At 39.5% G+C, this 22456-nt stretch overlaps 1 protein-coding gene across 7 annotated transcripts in view; it reads right to left on the bottom strand.

The window, feature by feature from the left end:
- LCLAT1 (lysocardiolipin acyltransferase 1) overlaps positions 1 to 17864 on the bottom strand; it is a 112003-nt gene extending 94139 nt beyond the window's left edge. For 2 of the 7 annotated variants that reach the window (XM_059840868.1, XM_059840875.1), the window contains exons 1-3: positions 17818 to 17856; positions 17583 to 17676; positions 9624 to 9705 (exon numbers count right to left, since the gene is read on the bottom strand). In XM_059840868.1, the coding sequence (XP_059696851.1) occupies positions 9624 to 9661 (38 nt within the window). In that variant the 5' untranslated portion in view covers positions 9662 to 9705; positions 17583 to 17676; positions 17818 to 17856. Of the gene's footprint in view, positions 1 to 9623; positions 9706 to 17577; positions 17723 to 17817 lie in introns of those variants that run through there. The other 5 variants (XM_059840870.1, XM_059840871.1, XM_059840874.1 and 2 more) reach the window with 5 other exon arrangements.
- Positions 17865 to 22456: the final 4592 nt, after the last annotated feature.

Below are 22456 nucleotides of genomic sequence, written 5' to 3'. Positions count from 1 at the left end.
TAAACCATATACCCTTTATAGTACTTGTTCTCTAGTATTTTCCTTATGGCATCTATTCTGAATTAGAGCAGAGGCTGAAAAAGAGTCTGGTTTATTTTGTGGATTTTTTGGGAAGTTTTGCTGTTATGCTGGGACAGGGAAGGAAAGAAGTGGCAACACCCACTTTTCTTTTGTTATTTTGGCTCCCATTGCCAAGATTTTTGGGTTTTCATTCTGGAAAAAGGAGAAAGATGAGGAATTGTCTGAAGGAGTGTTTGCTGGGCTGCTTGCCCTCAGAAAACTGGAAAATTGCCGAAGCTGAAGAAAGAAAGTATTCTGTTAACTCAGATCTGACTTGTGCTGAACAGAACAACATTTATGGAGAATTAATATTTCCAGTGTCTTGACCTAGGAAACTTTGTTATCTTGTATGATGTTCAAAGAAATGACCAGTGGAAAAACCACAGGAACTGCCAAACAATCAGCAGTAGTGCTGGCTAGTTGTCCTGTCTGACAGTGTCTTGTCAGACATTTTGATAAGAACGTGCAGGAAGGAAACCTGCAAGAGACAGAGATGGTGAGTTTATTCTTAGCCTCAGGTAACATTTATCTTATGCCATAAAATACTCAGGCTTACATTCTTCTCACTACTACTCATTCATTAGCAGACTGTTCTTGTCTTCTATATAAAAAGACCTAATCCTTTTGCTCTACAAGCAATCTTTAAGTCTTCTTCACACTTGCTGAGTACCCAAATTCATGAAGGAAAAGGACTGACAGCAGCCAGACAACCTGCCCATTCAAGCAACAAAGGTACGAATCACACCCTGGGGTTCCCTCAGCTGCAAGTAGTAGGTAATCAGTCAGAAGTCCCACACTTAAAATCCTATGACTTTAAAATAAAGTCTAAAAGCTGTATCTTGTTTTAAGGAAAAGTTCCCATTTTATGGAATATCTTACTGGGAGGCATTGCTAGCTGCGAATGGTGGTGTGCAAAACAGCTTCAAGGCTTCAGGGAGCAAAGTATTACAGAGGAAGAAAGTAGTATGGAGAATACTAAATCTTACATCTGGGATTTCTTCAGTTATTACAGAGAAGGGATCCTCTTGAGAAGCTGCCTCTCCAAGCCAGGAGGTCTGGTTGGGCTGGCCAGCTGTCCAAGGTGGCAACTACTAAGATTTAATCAACCTTTAACTGTTGGAGGATGTTCTCATTCTCCTGCAGCAATCCCAGGAGTGGAACTGGGCAAAGGAAGGACACAACCAAACTAAAAGGCACCCCTGGCAGATCCTGTAAAGAACAGCTGGGAGCCACCAGCTCAGACAGCAGAACCAGCACAAGCAGTCATGTAAAAAGACCAAGTCTGCAGGGACTCCTTGTAAAACAAGTATCTGTAATCTTATCCAGCCTACATGGCTAAAACCACAGGGGGTAAAGAGAAGGAAAGGGGCCAGCTGAAGAAGGCTGGTCGAAGAAAACAAAAATATGAATTCCTGTTGCCTGCCTTATTTAGAGTATAATTTATTCATCCACCCCAGACTGAAACGTCTGAGCAACTTCCAGAGCACTGAGAAGTTATTTTTGCCCTCCAAAATATAAGGAGTATAAGAAACACAACCAACAATCACTGTTTAATACAATAATAATGCAATACTATGATTCACTTGCATTAAGTCTGACTAAATATGTCATTATCTTTAAATAGAAATGGCAGCTAATAATTTTAAAACTAAAAATAGAAAGATATGTGATGTGAATCCTATATGACTTACTCCTAACATGAATATACTATGCTGTCTTTCAAATGTTTTCTTAAGTGCTCTCAGCTTTGCTAATTTTTTGTTTTTCACTCAATTTTGCTTTCTATTTCTTTTGTGTACCAAGATACCATCTAGTCACAGAAATGCATTTCTAGAATTTTGTACAAAAAAGGACTACATCATTCCACTACTACAGAAACCATCCTGATATGAAATGTAGATGCCATTGTAACTAAAGTCAAATGGCAGAGAAGATGACAATGAAATATGTGGGATCTAATACACAAATAAACCCTTTATAATGAAAGGAATACTAAAAGTCTTGTAAAAATGTCAGCAAGAGGAACTCAATAAAGGTCAAGACACTTTGAAAAGGAGAAGTTAATCAAAGATTTTCTGTATTTACTTTACTGTCTTTTGTTCCATAACATAGTAGAATGTACTCTAGGTTACTTTAAAGCTGTAACCTTTCTTGCCAGCATTCACTGTTCACTAACATAAAAGTACCAAGTTTTGCTTGAAGAAGCCAAACCTGTTGATGTGTAAATTATGAGTCTCCAAAAGCACTACTTAAATGACAGAGCTCCACCAACATGATTACTTTTGACTGCTCTTGCATAAACCAAAATAAACAACAGGTGGGGAGTGACCCCAGAACTCCTTCATATATTTTAAACAGCCTTTAATGTTACCATTCCCACCACTAGCAAATGAAAATAGGTGGGGCAAATATCTTTGTGCCAATAAAAATGTTTCATTTAACAACAAAGCATGTGTTAAGAAGGCCAATTAAAATGTACAGGCACGTTTTGAAGTCATTGAATTTAGAGTTATGAAAATAAACCAGCATTTTCAAAATGGAAGCATGACAAAAATGACAAGCAGATTTCCATTACCTTAAGGAAAACCATGGTTTTCAAATAATTTTCTTTAAACTGTCACTATCAAAATCCAAGCAAAAATCAAGAGTGAGAGAGATTGTGACTAGCTCAAAACTACTCTTGAAACTTAATTTTTGTGGCTCCACAACCACATTTTCCTGTGCTTTAAAGTGCTTCTTTCCTTTTTTAAAGGGCAAGCACATTAACACAAGAGGAGAAACAGCCTATAGCAGGACTACATAGCAAGTGTTTCTGTCCTTCCCCTCCTCAGGAAAGAGTTTTATTTTCCTAGGGTGGCTTAGTTAAATGTACATTTAAGTTGCTCTAACAGCAGCTATAACTACAGCTTCTGTTTTCAATTCACATGATTCCCAAGACTTAAAAGTGGAAAGGAAATTTGTTTCCCAAATAACACCCCTGATTCTGCAGCTAACTTAAAGCTAAGTAGTTATTTCCTGTGAGAATTTTACAGGAGTTAATAAGACATCTTTTTCTTTTAAAGAGAATCATCCGTGAGTCATCTCAAACCCATACAGACACAATACCCCTACAGACAACAGATGTACACAGAATGGCTGAGGTTGGAAGGGATTTCTGGAGGTCTTCTGGTCCTATCCTGCTCAAGCAGGACCAACTGCAGACAGTGAGCTTATAAATATCTGAGGGAGACTCCATAACCACCTTGGGCAAGCTGTGCTGGCACTCACTAACCCTCCCAGTCAAAAAAGGTGTTTTCTGACGTGTCTCTGTTTGTGCCCATTGCCTCTGGTCCTGTCACTGGGCACCACAGAGAAGAGCCTTGTTCCATCCTCTCTGCACCCTCCCTTCAGGCACTTGCACACACTGGTAACATGTCCCTCCCCAAACCTTTTCTCCTCCAGGCTGAGCAGCCCCAGCTCCCACTCCCTCCTCACGTGTCAGAGATGCTGCTGTCCCCTCACCATCTTTGTGGCCCTTCATTGAACACTCTCATGTATATCCAGTATGTGTCTGTGCAGGGACTCAATCCTAAACATTTCTGAAAGAAACAGAGTATCCTGATAAACTGGGAAGTTAAGCCTGAAGGGTTAAAAGTTTCACCTAAGCTGCTTGCACAGGGTTTTTACAAGAAGTCAAAGAACCCTCCAAATTCACCATGAGGGGGTTTCTGCTTTAGCCACTACAATAATAGCTTTGGTCCTGGTCCTAACTCAGAGCAGAACAATTAAGGCCAGCTTTCAGGAAACTAAATTCTGCCTGAAAATATCTCCCTGCTAGCTGCAAAATTAGAGAGACTATAAAGTCACTTAAAAATTCAACAGTCCTCAGCTTTCTTTCAAACAGTTTAAGCTTCACGAAGCAAAAAATAAAGCAGATAATGTTGTTGCAAAATATTGCAAAGCTGAGAGAAAAAACTAGCAACTCTGTGTCACAGCATGACCTATCAAAATAGTTCAAATTACTTTAGGAAGTGATAAATATATTAAAAAAAAAAAAATGTTTACCGCTTTTCCAACTTTTCTCCCTCCACATTTTGGTAAGAAGACCAAATACCTAGGCAGACTAGAAGACACGAGCAACAACTGCAAGTTCCTTTACACTCATTTATATTAAACCATTATTCTTTCACAGCACTTCCAGAGCAGTTTACAGTAATCTGCACTCTGAAAAGGGATGTAACAGACAAAGAAAAGGAGACATTATGTGATGAGCATTTCTTAGGATGTCAGAATTTTTATTAACTTACACTGTAGCAAAGAAGAAAGAGATTAATGGCAACAGAGCAAGCAAGAAATGGGATTTTACATATATTATTGAAAATACAAAATTGAAAGTGATCTAAAACCTCTAACAGCATATTTATAGGTCTTTTTTACTGGTAACAGATTCCAAGCTTCAAATCAGGTTTGACTGAATGAGTCAGTAAGGAAAAATATAATAATTTCCTGATACTTCACTGAAATTCTTAGACCAAACTACAACAAAAATAAATAATAATCCCTTTTAGAAGGACTATTAGAACAGGATTCTCCTCCAGTTGTTCAGGAACGTTAGGGATTTAAAGTATTTCAAAATGTCTGGCTGCAGTTCAACACAACATAGCTAATGGGACTCAATATGAACTCTCCCATAACACTTTATCTAGTCAAATAATTTCTCTTTATAACTTTTTATCTCTAGCTTCCATACTCATAGAGATATCAAGCATATAAATGGAAAACTACATTAAGAGATATCATAACTGACTCTTCTAAGCTGAAAGTAGTTTTTCTGTATATTATGAACCACCTCAAGTCAGCTGCAAGATACCCTATAAAATAACATCTACAACCTGCAATTTCTGTAAAGCTGTTACACATTTTGATGACATAATTTCGTCACTTTCTATTATGCAGACCACATAACAGAAATGGTAACACTTTTGCCATCAAAGTCTACTTGGTCTGTAGAGGAATATTATTTTTTTTTACCACTAGCAGGGAATTCAAGGCATTAATTGTAATTAATTGTAATTTGTGATCAGAACTACCAATAAAGGCAACCACTGTGCCCTCCACCAAAAGCTGAAAAAGACTGAACTGATTACCAAATAAAGTAAAGTATGATAAATCTAAAACTCCAAGCTTCACACCTCATTCAAAATGCATCTCTCCAAGTTAACAATTGCAAAGATGTCTGCCAGTTTATCAAGTCAGCTTTATTTCATTCTAAATATCATAAAAGACTAAGGTATATTTACATCAAGTAACTTCAAGAACATTTTTAGAAGGGTAAAATTCACTGCGAAAGCCAACAAAGATTAGGGAAAGCTGTCTATCACCAATTAGGCAGTAAAAGTCAAAGCACAGAGGTTCAGTATTAACTCCTTGGGAGAAAGGCATCCCAATCTACATCCTTCACCTTCACTGCAGAGTTATCAGCCTGAAACTAGAAGAAGTGGTCCTGGATGGCCAATACAATTTTCACAAGTTACTGTGAGGAAAATTTCAGAATGTGAGTTGAGAAATTAGAACAGGCTATTTTCCTCCTACTTCTTGGAACAATAACCTATGTGTTCAATCATGCATATGTCAATAGACAAGGAACTGTTTCACTCTGGACCAAAGCAAGATTTAAGGCAGAATTTGAGAGGCATGAAGCAGAATTCAATCAAACTGCAGGACCACTTGCAATTGTAAATGGCTTTGAAGAAATAACTTGGAATACTGACAGATTTCTTTTTCTGGTGCTCTTGATCCTATATTCAGGAACTCAATCCAGTGACCTCTCTGTGGAGGCAGCATTGATCTCAGGTATGTGTCATTTGCCTGCAACAAAACAGACTGCCAGGAAATCATAGTCTCAGACTACAGATGAAGTGATTCTGTGGAAATCTAACACATAATGATTAGTTTTGGCCCAGAAAGTGTTTTGGTCAGATACAGCAACATTGGAATTTACAGAAGGGAGAGGATGACATTTAGCAAGGGCTCATCCTCAGTGTAAGTACAGTTTGCTACATCCACAGTGGAGATCAGGGGATTCAGCACCATTCAAAAAAAAAAAAACATTTGGGATACTGAAGCTGCCCAATGAAACAAAAAGAAATTATAAAGCACCAGATTTAAGGCTGTTGTTCCCTGGCTGGTTTGTTTTTTCATACAGGAACCCCACCTTATCTAATGCTCAGGCGTTGACAGCTGGGTGAAGAAGGAGAAATTCCTTTGGTTTTTTTTTTCCCCTTCCCACAGTAGAGTGCTTAGATATTAAAATTCTAGGGCAAAACCCTCTTTTTTCCCCTTTTTATTCCATCTTAAGTTTATTATACTGCTATCTAAAAGTGTTGTATTTCAGTAATTTATTTTCACAAAAGATCCTATTTATATTTTTATAACTCAAGGCCTATATTATAACTCAGCACACAGCATATGAATTGTGTCTGCTTAATCTGGAATGTTTCCAGACTAATTTTTTTTCAGAATATTTGTCACTGTGCAGTACATCACAAGCACAATTCACAGTTGTTATCAGCTTCAGCTGCAGCTGTGAAAGCTTTGCATTCTTTATTTTATAGATGTCCAATTTGGAACCTTACCATTCAAATACAAGGCTCACAAGTGGTTACTGTTAATGATGTTTCATATCTTGCTTCTTAAGCAAAAAGTAAAATCCAGGTCTTCAGTGGCATTTAACTACAGAAACCTTCAGATGATCATCTCCAATCCTTTACTCAGTTCAGGATACAACATCAGGCACATGGAACAAGTAAAAAGGGTTCTACAGACCACGTTCTTTAAATCTAAGGTGTTCCTAAAATACAAGCCATGGTAAACAGCAAGTTTTTAACAGGGGGAAAAAAAGATAATGTGTTAATGGAAATACATCATGGCGATTCAAATAAGGAGATGTGGGTGACAATAAAAAACTTAGCCCATATATCACTTGTCACTTATGTTTCTGCTGGTATTTTAATGAAGTCTAAGATCACGAGCCTACTGTGAAGAGAATCTGGAAGAGTAACAGCTGCTCATCTCTAATAGCAATCATGTAACTTAAGAAATGTCATTTTATTATTTTCAAGGAACAAAGGAAAGGAAAACACTCCAATAACAAGGCAGGATAACTTAAACCGAGGAAGACCCAACATTCCCATGTACAATATGCACGCTTTCCTAAAAATCAAAACCTCAGCATTTAAGTTGGCCAGAACCCATAACTTCCAAGCATTCCCTTCAAATTATTTAGCTAAATTAAAAAAAAAAAAAAAAAACCAAACCAAAAAAACCAAAAAAATACCCGAAACAACCGGAGCTAGAAAGGAATCAGACATAACTTTTTCTGTATTTGCTACATTTCAGGGTAGGTCTGATAGCACCAACAGGTTAATGGATGAAAGAGCAAAGTATTAATTAAAGCAGAAACTTTTATTTCCAAGCCATTAGAGTAAATCTCTATGGTCAGTGTACAATTCCTTAAACCAGCAGGCTTGACTGAGTTAAAGAAAGAGCAAATCCTATCATATTTAATGTTTCTCATGCCTAATCTAGGTACCTTTTTATGAGTACTTCACTTTTCCTCCACAGAAGCAAAATTATGTCTTCTAGTGCTATTAAGTGCTCATAAAATAACTGATTTTCAAATAAAAACATTAATATTATGAAAACCATAAAATGTAACCTATTTTCCTTATGAAATAAATTCTGTCCATCCAGAAGAACCAATTAAATCAATCAAACTATAGAATTTGAAGGTAATAAAACAATGATTCTAAGTATTTTCTTCTTCTTTTTTCCTACTAGTTACATTGTAGTCAGAAAATTTCTCTATTCTACATTAAGGAACAACTTAACCAAGCTAACTTCCTTCTGAAAAAATTGAGCTTTAATTAGGATTGCATTTAGAATGCTTAAATAGAAATTCCCTAAGCTTTTTCCAGAGCAAAAACAGTTAAAATGTTTTAATTAAACCACTTTTCCTTGAGAAATGTTTCCTTTACAATGTTTTTAATATAACTCAACATTGGCTGCATCTTTCTTGACAGATGGTATTTCCTTAACAGAGAATGTCTCAAATGGTTTATGTATAACATTCTTTCTAAAATTCATTTCCTTTCTGTGTAAGAAGTTAATACACCAAGAAAAAAAAAACACCAGGAATGTTTCATGCCATGTGGGATATAAGAGTTCTAGAGTTTTGCTTTAAATTAGCCGAGTAATATTTTTGTAGAAATATTAACGTGGTTGAAGCTTAACATTTGGAAAATGGAAAAATACTTGCCCACAACACTGCTTCTCTCCAGATCCCACTCCAAGATTAACTTCTCTTTTATGTTCTACTCCTCAGTCCTGTGTCTGGTGAAATCTGACAGATCTCAGTAAGGTTCAGCTCAGGAGAGAGATGTTAACTGGGTGATTGTTTTCAAGAACAACAGACTGGTAGTTCTGTAACAAATACCTTCCAAACCAGAAAGGAAAGTTCTTATAACTTTCCTCCAAAATCATTCAAAACACTGAAATCAGCAGAAAAGCACACCATAATCCTTCTCAGGAGGAGGACAGACACTGAGGTCTCACAGAAGTAGATGCAGCTCCTAGGGGTGGGCCACTGCTCCATATTAACATCAAAACACAAGTTCTTAAGAGGGAGACTTCTATCAGCTGGATGAAGAAGAACTAAGGTTCCACCAGTAAAAATCCTGGGGAAATTGAATCTTTGCAGGATATTCAGGCCAAAGGTATTGGGTTTGCAGCTTGTAATATACACTCCCTATGAAGGTTGTAAACCTTTGCCAAATGGCTGGAGAGCAACATCAGTAAGTGCAATCTCTAAGTGATAAAGAAATACCTATTGATAATTTCTTTTTCTTCTCGTTATGCTATAAGCATTTGTTAAAACATTACTTTTCTAACAGATCAAATAATTTTCTGTACAGCCAAAAATTTTTATTCTAAAATATTCTGCCGCCTGTGGAACTATATTTACAACAATATTTTGCAGTTTCTACTTTCCATTTTTGGGCATCTCTTAGCCAATATGCCATTTTGTGAGACTTCCACTAAACATTATCATCTGTGTTAATACTGTGTTCATAGACAATATCTTGCACTGAAATCCAAAGCTACCAGATAGTTTCCCTAAATCTGAAGGTTTGCCTACTTTATCTTTAAGAAAAAATTATGTATTTCTAAACTTCACAAAACCCTGTCCTAAATATGCTTTTTCCAGCTACTTCAGTACACAGTGAGAGATCATGGAGACTGGGAATATAATCTTTCTTTCTAGTATGCAAACTCATTTTAGCTTTCTGCTCACAGCAATGCTACCTTCAGTTCTGAAGGCAAGCTGAATGCCCAGAGCCCATGATAACAAAGCTTTGGGCAATATGTGCAGCGCCAGTTTGCCTAAAAGATTTTTATGGATGCCTTCCATAAGGTTAAAAAAGAAAGAACAGCTGTATTTAGCACCTCTATTTGCCACTGACACATGTAAAATGAACAAGGATCTGAAGGAACTTGGGGTCACAGACAACACGGGAGTAACTTACAGCCTCCCTTTAAAAGGGGAAGGATTACCTACAGCCATTCCAGGGGCCTGGTGCTGTTGCAGGAGGGTGAAAGTCTGCCAAGCTGCAAAGGCACAGAGAGAAGGCAGACCATCAGAAAACCCAGCTAACATGTGACTGAAATAAGAAAACTTTACTAAATCCTCTAGACTTAAGATTCTTTCCAATTAAAAATAATTGCTATTAGTATGTTTTTAAAGAGAACTACTGCACAGGAGTGCTGGGTAACACATCATATTTGTTCTTCAGTAGACCAGCCTACCACAATTGCTTCAACAAAACCCACATCATTTCAACTATTTTTCCCTTTAGACAGAATATGTACTCCTGTGCTATCAATAACCATTTTAGCAATATCCCTGTTGTGACCACTTCAGGCACATTTGCTTCTGCCTAAACTTAATTTCCATACTTCCATACATACAGAGCCATTGTCTTAATTTTGCAGGTCAGTCATCTCTCAAGGTCCTTTGATGGCCTGCTGTAATTAGAACACACACGAAAAAATAGCTGTTTGACCTTTGACAACTTTGCAGGCATTTATCTTTCAAAAACTATTAAGGTGGCAGACAAGATAAACATGCAGTTTTTTTACCCATGGTCATAATCTAAATGAGATGTGCTGTTCAATTCAAGCATTGTTTCAAAGTGTGGGGGTTTTTATTGCTTAGTGGAATTGACACTGTTCAACATCTAACACTGCATCGAAGAGAGGTGCAAAACTAAATGCTTCTCAGTGTTTACCAAAAAGACCAAGATTTTTAATTCATAGTAGGACTGAGATACAATACATACAATGCCTACCTTTATTGCAACTTAAGTAAAAATATTCTGTGAGATAAAATAATTTCTAACATTTTCTATTAAAATGTAAATAAATTGTGGCAATTGGCATCTCAAGATAGAATAATTTATGACAAATTAATGAAGTATTCATTCTGCAATGAATGGTAGACCCATGCAAGCACTCAAAATAGCGGATTACTGTAAGGATTTCATTTCAAACTTGGTATTCAAGAGAAAATTTAAACCTGGTGTTCCTAATAAAAGAACACACTTCTCTGAGCAAAACCATAATTTTGGGAGAGACACACCCTTTGTCGCTTCCAATGGTTAGAAATAGATGAGTCTGCAAAACATTTATTGTAAATCATATTGAGACAAGAGTATTTTTTTAAGGAAATTCTAGTGCAAAATCCATGTCATGGAGGCAGCACAGAATGCAGCAAAACCAACCCTTTCCTCAACCAATCTATCACCAAAGTTTAGAAAGATCAAACATAACCAGAACACTACATTCCATTTTCCTAGACAGTCTGTAATTATTTAAGAGAGATTCGAACAAACCAAACACCCTCTTTCCAAATGTGAAATGCATGCCAATTCCCAGGACATTAACTGGGAATTCCACTAGCTGATGATGAATTACACATAAATAGCTGACTAGCAACCCATCCTTTTTTCTTGTCCTGACCTGGGCAAATCTACTGACCTGGGCAAGAGAGCCTAAAAGAAATTGCTAAAACTGTTTTCTTTTTAAAGGAATCCACTAGGTAAGTTGACAGATTAGTGGTGTTTTCACTCTGAAGATGGAGGACCAGAAGAAAGCTTCTGTCTGTTTAGGAGGCTGAAAGGAAATGATTAGCCTCACCTTACCAGACTACAGGCTGTCTCGATAAATTTGGCATGAGTGCATTACCTCACACTTTCTAAAATGTTGGACTCTTGAAGAAAAGAGGATTTCCATGAGTGAAGAGTTTAAAAAAAAAAAAAAAAAAAAAAAAAAAAAAAAAAAAAAAATTGACTGGTCCAGAGACTTAACAGGTAAGTACTTTTTTTTACTTGTTTTGCTCTTTGAGAAATCTTTTGCAGTTTTCCTTGACTTTGTTGAAGAACCAAGCAATGACTTCCTGGAGCACTTGCCCCCAGCTCCAGCTGATACACAATCTCAAAATTTTACCCAGCAGAACCAGAAACAAGCTCAAAGTTCTGACCATAGCTTGAAAGCCCATTTGCAGCTTGGCTCACTTTGAAAAGTTCTATCTTCCATGAATAAGCATGTGGCCACCACTGTCTCCTGGCTTATCATACCAGGTGAGTTAAAAGTTGTTTCTCAATGAGGACAAAACATGTAAATGCTTTTCAGTGAACAGAATGCTTAAGAAATTCCCACTGTACCACAAGAATTCTGGGGAAGAGTTAGTCAAGTTTATGAGAAAAAAATCATTGACTGAAATTAAAAGTGCTTCATCATATAAGTTTCTTAAAGGTAATAGCACAAGCTGCAAATATTAGAAGAAAAATGAAAGCTTTACCAGTCATTATTAAATTTATTATTTTTTATTCTTGCTAAAGTACTATCTGCTTTTTCAAAACCAACGCTCTTTATACTCAAACTGATCACAAACATGATCTTGAAAACAAATGGAATTGATCAGCTGAACAAATGCCTGACTACTGCAGGTATCAAAAACCAGAAGGATCTAGACCTTCCAGCAAATGAATAATAAAATAAAGCATCTAAAAAAACCCAAATGTGCTTTCTCACAATTCTATGCCCAAACTAGGACAGAATTTTTTTTACATTATTTTCACTAGAGAAACAGTTTATCAAAGCTAACAGCACATCTCATATAAAAACACAAAATGGAAATCCAGAGGACTCATCATTCTCTTACATTTCTCCTCACACTTAGGGAAAGGAATTCACTCTACCTGTGATCAGAAGAAATGGTCTATCTGAAGACAAGTCTGCTGACAGATTGACTCCCTTGATCTCTGAACACTCTGCCAACTGGAAAACTCTCAGTATAGCCAAGACCTTTTTTTCTGCATTTGGGTATTAAACAGTGATACAAGATTGGTAACAGTTTTTGGGGTCTTTTTACTTGAAGGTTTTTCTAGCACTTTTCTAGAAACTGAAACAAGCAAATGTTTAGCAGCAACTCAGAAGGTTGTAATAGTCACCTGATAGATGCAATTCAGATTCCTTCCTACTTCTGTGTAGGAATACATAAAATGCTGAATATCATCTAGCCAGAGCTTTATACTTGCTATACATCTGTTTACAGCTTTAACTCACCAACTGAAAATGGTAACTATACCATGCCCAAGGACATACAAGACAACCAATGAAAACTTCAGTAATCTCCAAAACTTCACACACTGCTTGCAGAGAAGTCTGGAAAAACAGAGGCATTTTACTGTGTTTTGTTGTTGTAATTTAGCTGCTTGATGAATGGAATTTACAGTTTCTTTCTGAACAGCTACCTTTCAAATTTCAGAAATACCAGTGAAAGCACTTCACGCTGTATTTATTACAGAGAGACTACTAGCATCCTTTTTGAGGCTGTCTATAAACAAATTGTAAAAACAGTTCAAAAACATTAATCAGCTTAAAAACATTAATTTCTGCATACATTTTTCTATGTAAGTTAAATCCCATTAGGAGAACATACTTTTTAAAATATGGCTTGAGCTAATTTTAAAGATGGTTGGAAAAGTTTGGCCTACACTGATTAAAATCTATACTTAAATGAAAGGAAAATTTAACCACAAAAACTGTGCTCATTTTAGAAAAACAAGCATATCACTGCCAAAGTGCAGTCCTAAGTTTAGATTGCTGTCTGACTAAAACATTATAATTATGAGAAACTGAAATGGATTTCTAAATGTTTCAAGATGAAACAGCCATTGGGTAATTTGCAAGATACGCAATTATCTTCTGAATTCAAACACAATGGTAATACTTGATCTGAACAAATGCAGACTGTTTCTGTGAAGACTGAGTTTGAAATCAATGTTAAACATCAATACCAACACTACACAGGAGTATCCATAATGAAATCTAAGAGGAGAGTTACCAAGTGATGTGGAATTAATTAGTTCAAGAATTTTCTCTGAGGAGAAGAAAAAAAAAAGGCTTGGAATCTCTGTTGCTTCTGTCTCTCCAAGAGCTGCTCAAGCTGAACAGAGGGTCCTCAGCCCTTTTATCCCCCTTAAAACTGCATCAGGAGGCATTTCACCCAAGCTCTCATGTGTAGCAAGAGAGCAATATTTTTACCTTCAAACACCAGAGAGGGTCTTCAAATAGATTCAAAGGGCCATAGAACATATGTTCTGTTACTTCATAATTAACATTCATACCTTCATGGGATCATTATCATACTTGACCACGCAAAAGTTAAAAGGAAACAAAAATCAAACATAATCACACAATCACCCCAGATCTGTTTGTCCATTTCATGTAAAACCATTGTAAATTCCAGTTACTTGAAAAGTAAGTTAAATCTTGATCTTCAATAATCATTAACAGTTTGATGCAATTAGCAGGATTGCAAGAAATTCTAAGCACCTCCATTCTTGTTTCAAAATCATGATGGCATGTACTTGTCAGAACCTGCGCTGCCTTTTATTGTCTGTCTTGGATTTAGGAAAAAAGAAATTAATGACTTGGCTGTGTTCTATTTCTGGGTCTCCTTTGAAAGCCTGAGTGTTCAGTTATCTTCTGACTATGGCCCAGTCTGTTGTTTCACTGATTTGGTGAAAGGACTACAAAACAATCCATCATTTATATATAAAAACACACAGGAACTGTGAGGAGCATGTCTGGGGACACAGCAGTTCACAGGACCACCATCATTCAAAGAGTAATTTTATAAAGGACCAGAGAAACTTTTCAGCAAAAATTAATTCTCTTTCTACCAGCACTGTGAGGTGATCCACATAACTGATTCATACAGACTCATGAGGCAGTGTTCATTTAGCCTTCATGGCACCTCTGGAGCTGCCATCAAAGGAGAAGAGCAAGTAGAGATCAATTTCTCTCAACAGTAAGAGACGCTGGATGCCTTAAAAACAATAAAACCATGGTAAAAACAATAAAACCATGATGGTGGTCCTGTGAAAAAGCATCTGACATTAAGAAATATCTTTCAGAAACACTGGAATGAAAATAATACCTGCTCCCTTGATACCTAAAATAACATCAACAGCAGGTTTTACACCAAAGGATGCCTGAAACAAGCTCCTCAAGAATCAGGGGAGTTTTAGTATCACACAGGCAAAATCTTGGAAAAGCAAGGTGAAAAAAAGCAGTTCTGTTCTCAAGGGGAAACCACCTTAAGCCTATTATCAGATTAAAGGCAAATTAATTTCCTCAAACTCATGAAAGGATAGTGTGTGAACCCAGTGAAGCTACTAATTTTGTACTGGCAAGCAAAGACTCACAGTTTTTAACCCCTAAGCATACAAGAACTCTAACACAAACAAATATAATTAATACAATAAATTTATTGTATCAAAATAAGGTCAAGTTGACAAGTAAACTAGCTCAGCTAAGAGAAAAAAAATAGGAAAATGAAGAGACATTTTGGGTATGTTTGAAGAATTCTGCTATCATAGCTCTATCATATCCAACTGTGCCCTGCTACAGCAAAAAATTGGACAATTCACAATGCAGAATTGTCTTTCAGGAGCAATTTACTTGTTAGGCCAAGGCAACAAACAGTAAAATCAAACTGTGAGCTTTTGCCCACAGTCAGCAGGGACCCGTTCCAAAAATTCAACTCTCCAAAGGTTCCATCTCCCCCTCTCTTAGCCCTAAGTGCTGACCAAGCACCACACGCACGACACAAACAAGCCAGCTCTCCTCAGGCCAGTGCCAAGAAAACATTGAACCAGACTGTGGAGCTCAGTGCCTAATGTCTGTGTGTACCCAGCACCAGGACCTGAAGAAACAAGGGAACAAGGAAGGGACAGCCTTGAACAAGACTGTAAGTGGAGAACGAAATAAGGAAAGAAGGACAGAAGAAAACACAATTATTTGTAAATAATGATGAGGTAGGAAGAAAGCATAAATTGAGACAAAGACTCTGCACATCCCAAGAAGCTGGAAGAAGCAGCCAGCAAAGTGTAAAAAAAAAAAACCAAAAAAAAAGTGCTTTGGCAAAGCAGAGTTGGGAGGAGTAAGGGGCAGCAGCACACTGAAGGATGGGACAAGTGACAGGACAGAAAAGAAGAAAAGACATACAGGAGACTGTCCAAACAAAAATTAAGAGAAGGGAACTCCATGGGGAAAACTCTTGGACAGAATCAGGTAGAAAGCCAGCAGAAGGACAAGAGGATTTGCACCTCTGGCAGTTCAGATTAAGAACATAAGAATTAAAAAGCTGGCTTTACTAAAAATAGCTGCTGAAGGAGTAGAGACTCTGCAGGAACAGATGAAACACGTGAGTTTCCCACATGAGCAACTAGAGAAAGGGTTATGTGATCCAGCAAATCCTAACGCCGCTAAAACTCCAGGTGGGTGTGAAGATGACACCTTATTCCACTTCCAGTCTTCCTTCCAGATTGCTTTTGTGGGGAAGGCAAGCAATGCCATGAAAGCAAAACTCATTGAGACCATATCAGAATCAAGGTTTCCCTGCAGAATCTCAGTCTATTTTTCATAGTAGGGTACAAAATTATCTTTCCTTCAAGATTCTGCCTCACTAAGTACACATGGTGGACCAGCCCCTGAGGTCTAAATAAAGGTTTGTGTATTCCCTCAGTACAGAAACACTTTGGCAAGCAGTGAATGGAGAAAAAAAACCTTGGAAGATGAGAAAGTTCCTTCACAGGCTTATACTCTCTTCAATCTTACCACATATTCCCTACACATGGCTGACTTTTCTTTTTTTAAAACTGAAACTTTTCAGGAATTTGAGATGTAGTTCTGAATGTCTGAATGACCACTTTGAGATTTGGTTTCTCGAGGTACAGTTGACCCACAGCTGGGTTGACCCACAGCTGGGTTACATTAGCGCAGAAGGAGAAACAGCTTTCATTCGTATCAGAGCAAGCACTCACTGGAATAACTTCCATCCCCATAAAACTGTTAGATCAACTGTCCCTGAAATCATACAACCACTAAATCCACTACAAAGAGAGTAAGAAGAATCCATGGCCAGCATGGAAAGGGGTGAGACCACACTTTTCAGCTGCAGCCCACACACTGACCAAACTAGGAACTCACACTGCTGAAGGCTACCTTGATTTGCTGAGGTACAGCTTCCACTGCAGCTCTGCATTCAGGCTATGAGCTAATACTGTAAAACAAGACTGCAAAGTCAAACAACTCATTTTAGATTTCTGTGCTCAATTTAAGACATATCTTGGCTTTTTTTTAATCCTAGTTTCCCCATTTGTTAGGTAAGAAGCAGGACGGAGGGGGAACCATCTATTAATCTCTGTTTTACAGTGGAATAAGCTCATGCTTGAGAAACATTAGAAGGTTACCATGCTATCTACAACTGAAAAGTCCAATGGTCCAAAAGCAGAGCCTGGGTTGTGTCTTGGACAGAACACCCAGCTGCTATGAAGTAAGTGAGATATGGTGATGCTTTCAATCAGTAAGTAAAATACACTGCCCATTAGTGTAGTACACTCCACGCACTAACAAAAGTAAAGATTAAAGAAGTCCAAAGACCAAGAACTGTATTTCAATGAATATACACAAGCACCAGTGTGAATCTGGACGCCCAGTTTAACTCCATCTATTTTTAGTGTGCAGCTTCTTGCAGCCGCAGCTATGTGCTGAACAGGCCAGTTGTGCAAAGCTACGAGCCTTGTTGCAGCACTCGTCCTACATTTACTGCACAAGAGACCATTCAGGTCAAAGTTTAGCTTTGCCAGAGGGCACATCCAGCCCAGACGGCAGCACACACGCCAATGCTAACGGGAAAAGTGACAACAGACACAATAACCAAGGAAAACCACCCAGTTACAGCTGGAAAAAACCTGACTGGCTTCTGTGTATGTACAAGCCAAAACAAGACACTCAATTTGTTCCCCAAAAGGAAAGACACTAAGGATGAGATTATAACAAAAGGCCTCCGGTTATTTATTCCTCCAGGTGCAACAAAAACAGCAGCACTGAAACCGAGGTTTCGGGTACCGTACACGTCTCACACACACGGAACGCCTCCGCAGACAAGCTCAAGCGCTCTCCTCCATCGCCGCGGCTCCCGGCTGTCCTACAGCGCGGCGACCATGCCTGGGGACAAACGGGAGGCGGGTGAGAGAGAGCCCGGCGGGCGACAACGACTCGGCGAGGCCAGGGGAGCTGCGGAGCCCCGGCGCCGCTGCCACCGCCAGCACCGCGGCCCGGCCTCCCCTCCGTCCGCCCCTCCCTCACCTGGGACGGGGCAGCGCCGTGGCGGGAGGAGCTCACGGAGCCGCCGCGCCGCCGCCAGCGCCCGTGGGCGCCAGGGCCGCCGCCATGTTCCCGCGACCTCTGACCCCGCTCACTTCCGGTCACGGCGGTCACGCCGTTGCCATGGCAGCGCTCGCGGCCGGGCCCCCTTAAAGGGACCGCGCGGGACGGGGCCCGGGGCCTGCGCGGCGCCGCGGAGGAACAGCGCGGGCTCGGCTCGGCAGCGAGCCCAAAGGGACAGCGGCTCGTCCGCCCCACAGCGCTGCGCCAAGAGGAAAACCGTACTCCTGCTTAGCCGCGGGATTTGTCATTACATAGCCTGTGCGGTGGGGAGTAGTGGAAAACGACCGTGGCATGTTTTCCACTGCTGTGAGGAGATGGTTTGTCTTAACTTTCCCCAAAACGGGCTGTATTTTCAGTTTTTATTGCACCGCCTTTGCTACCGCTCACTGTTGATGGAGTTAACCTCTTTATACTCTTTCCACATGTGTGTTTTTATAAGGTAAACAAACGTGGTGAAACCCCCAGTCCAAGAAGGGAAAGTCCAGGAGGTTTTAAATAAAGTTTTATGTTTGTGTGAAACCAAAGTGAGTCAATGCCCGGCTGACAAGAGCTGCTTCGTGGGGACCAAAGCAACCTGGGCTCTCTCTCTGATTCCACATCACTTCCATGTCTGTAGATGAACATGTTCCTCAGCAAAACTCCTGCTAAGTACAAATGCCAGGGCAAAACCTGATCCCATATCCACTTAGAGATATATCCCATAGCCATTCCCCCTCAGGGATCATTCTTTCCCACTGCAGCTACCTTTGAGGACAACATTGTCTCTTCCAATATGCCTGCAATGATCCAGTGAGAATTTGTTGCCTTAGAGAGTACCTTTGTGGACTTGAGAATCAGTCATCAATTTGGTCAATACTTGAAATTAAAAAAAAAAAAAGAAGAAAAAAGGGAATGAGCCTTTGGGGAATCTCTTCCTAAAAGTCATAAAAATGTTGGAAAATCCGCTGTCGTTGCTTTTTGAGGGCTCTCATTTGTTAATTCAGCCTGGAGAAACAGGAGCTAAGGGGGAACTTAGCTGTTGCCTACAACCGGTGGAAGTTGATTGAGAAATTACCACCAGACTCTTCTCCGAGGTGCACAGCAAGCAGATGAGAGGCACTGGTCCCACGACACAGCAGGAGAAATCCTAATTAGTTAATAGGAAGGAATTCTTCAAAATTAGACCAGCCAAGCACTGTCTTCCCAAAGACCTTGTGCAATCTCAACCCCAGAGTGGACCGGGTCTAATGCAAAATTAACAATAACATCCCAAATCCTTCAGAATGCTTTAGCTGAAAAGACAAAGGCAACTCTGTGTGGGAGCACTCTGCCTCTTGTGTCGGGAGGCTCTTTGTTGTGTGATTCACCTCAGCTGACTTGTGCTAACCAGGAAACAGGCATTTAGTCAGACTTAGTCGCCAAGGTTCCCTCCTCTAGGCAGCTCCACAAAGTGACCCATTCTGTCCCAAACTGTCTAAAACAGCCCAGCACATGGGGAGCTGAAATGGCTCACCTTGAAGTCTCTGTGGCTGATGGCATGGTTAAAGCCAGGTGAAGTTAATCCTTGCTGCTGCCTCCTGAAAATAAGGACATGAGAAGTCAAACTGCTGAATTTTAAATAGCAATAACTTATCATGAAAGACATAGCATCAGCAGAATGTCCCCAAGGGTAACATGTGCCATGGGCTGTCAGCCATAGACTTGTGGCCAGGCTCCTGGGAAGCTTCAAAACTTCAAACAGAAACAGGGCAGTGATGGCATCTGCAATATCTGCAAAAATTCCTGGTGCAACCCTGTAATGCTAAATGGAAAGCTGTCCCCAGATTTTTATACTGCTGTAGTCTAGGAAGGTGAGAGGGGTGAAACTGCAGTCATGTCTACATGTGGCTTTTGGTATTTGTACCAAAGGGCACTCATGGCTCTTTTGATAAACTGGGCAAAAATGCATGTGGCTAATTGTCTCTTGGGTTGAAGGTCTCTGCATGGAAGAAATACATGCTAAAATGGGTTAATAAAATACTGAGAAAGATTTTCTAAGTAGCTAAGTAAGGAGCTTTGGCACTCCATGCACCAAAATGTAGACCAGAATCTTACTGCAGCCTGCTACTTCCAGGGTGACTCTGGAGAAATCATCTCACTTTCCTATCAGCGTAGTAAGAATAATGACATTTTCTTCTTGCTGAGAGTGCTGTCATGAGATGATAATCCAAGTTTGTAACTTGATTAGAAAATGTGAAACATTATACAGCACTCCTTTCAATGCCAACACCTCGCTATATAAACTTTTGGTTAAGGTTTTTTACTTAGAACTGTGGAGAAAACAAATTGGTAAGACAAACAATAATGAGTAATGGTGTTCCTGTTTTCCTTAAGAACCCCAGAGCAATTTTGTACCATTTGGAGATAAATCTCTTTGTCTATCACATTGACATGCAGGCAGCTGAAGAAGGACATGACATCTTTTCAAGCATTCACCATAGCACTCTAGCAGAAAATACAAAGGCAAATTTAATTTTCAGTTGCAGCTACACTGGCAAAGTAGATAAGCACCTTGTGCTTTACACACAGACGCTGAAAGCTGAACTTGTGTGAAGTGAGTTAGTGTAGGCATTTTGTTAGAAAGCAAAAAGTCTGCTCAAGAAAAATACAGGCATTCATAATGCCCCTACAGTTTTTGTGAAAGTGGAAAGTACAATTTCTACAGCCAAAGACAACAGTGAGGGGAAGAAAAGAATGTTCAGTATTCAGCAAAAAGGAAGAATCCGGCTGACTGGAAATGTATGTGCATTTCAGAAGGCTTTGTTAAAATAATATTAAGGTACTGGCTTTACGTCCACAAAAATAATGCCGTTTGAGGCTGAAGTCAAGCTTTTCACGTGTTTGAAATAAAACAATATAGAGTTAATTTAGCCACAAAACAATTCCTGTGGGGAGAGCTGGAAGCAGCAAGGCCTGATTCCCAACAGACATGCTTCCCTGTGCCCCTCAGCCCATCTCCATCCCCACTGCATTAATTTTGTCTCCCTCCCACTCCATGGACAGCATCCTTGCAAAGCAAGAAGCAATAGGTGCACGTGGGCCAGTGAGTACCAGCTGCCAAGAGAAACAATAATGTTTGTTCAGTCAGGGCATGACTTTAGTTCTCTATCATAATGTCTGTATTAACAGATCTTGTAAGAGCATGATTGTTTCTGAGAATTCTGCCTTTCTGCCCTTCCATCAGATTTGAGCAAAATTCATCAAGAAGGTTGAAAAGCTCTTGGAAAGGGACTTGCAGCCAGACTGAAAAGCAGCATGGCCCCATAAGGAAAGTTCATGTGAGAAAACAGATTGAAAAACTAGAAAGTTTCCCACATTGGGGGGAAAAAAAACTCACAACAATTAAAATCCTTTTGCAAGGGGGTGAAATTGAAAATGATTGAGTCCTTCAAGTTGTATTAGCACCTGAGAAACAGAAAGGGAAAACAGAAAATGATACAAGCTGCTATCTGTCCACTGGCAGGACCTGGAAACTGATGGCATGAAAAATTTAAGGTCTTCATAGGAACACAAGAGAAAGGAATTTTCTTTATTATTATAGCTGGGGTTAGCTTTACAAAGCATTTTTTGGCTATATGATTTGTAGCAGGACCTCTCCATTCATCTTGTGTTAGCTCAGCTGGATGACAATTGGCATCATGGAACTCATAACAAGTCTCCAAGAGGGGACACAGAGAGGAGGGAAATCATTTGAAACCTGTGTTACTAACAAGAGCAGTATGCCTAAAACATTTGGGGTTTTAATCACTATTGCTTAGCTCCGTGTTTTATTTGCGGACTAAGTCCCCTTGGGGCCTATATCTGAGCTGAGGGAGTGATAGACCATGTGGCACTCAAAGGGAAGAAAAGATAAACAGTATGGAAAATATCATTAGGCAGCCAGTCACGCCTCTCTATAACTGCCAAAGAACAGCAGAAAGATAACTCATGTTCTCCTGTTCCTTGGAAAAGCCTCAGTCACTTGAATAAAGAGACTTTCTAGGAGCTCTTGATGAGAAATGGCCTGGGCTGTGCTTGCATCAAATGGTTTTCAAACTAAGACTCACAAGCTACTTATGGATCTGCTGTTTACATGGCTATTTCCACTTCCCAAATCTCATCAGAATGTGTTAATTGCTTTCTTAATAGTCCTATACCATGTAAGCAGTTGCAAAATTAGCCCCAGAGATGGTATTAAATTATAAATTCAAGGAATGAAAGAAGAGGAAGAGGAAAGGATTGCATGAGAGAATGTGATGGATGAGAAGGGGCCATTAAATGCCTGGGGTGGGAGGTCATGAGGTGTATTCCCCAAAGCCCTGTGCCCCAGAGAGCAGTGCAGATGTGACCCTCAGGGCCCATACTGGCTCTACTCCAAGGTCACCTTGGGATGGCTCTGCTCTCATGCCCGTGCTCTCCCCCAACAACCCTCGTGTAGCTCACTTTCTGAAACTGCCATGCTCCACATCCACCTGGGTTTTTCTTCTCTCCTGGGTTTTCTAAGCAAATTTCACTGCCTGTGAGAAGAGCTAAGTTACTTGATGTCTGGATAATTCACCAT

The sequence above is a fragment of the Haemorhous mexicanus genome, chromosome 3 (assembly GCF_027477595.1).
Source record: "Haemorhous mexicanus isolate bHaeMex1 chromosome 3, bHaeMex1.pri, whole genome shotgun sequence".
Taxonomy (NCBI): domain Eukaryota; kingdom Metazoa; phylum Chordata; class Aves; order Passeriformes; family Fringillidae; genus Haemorhous; species Haemorhous mexicanus.
The sequence above is the reverse complement of the archived record's forward strand: the minus strand, read 5'-3'. Positions and strand labels throughout refer to the sequence as shown.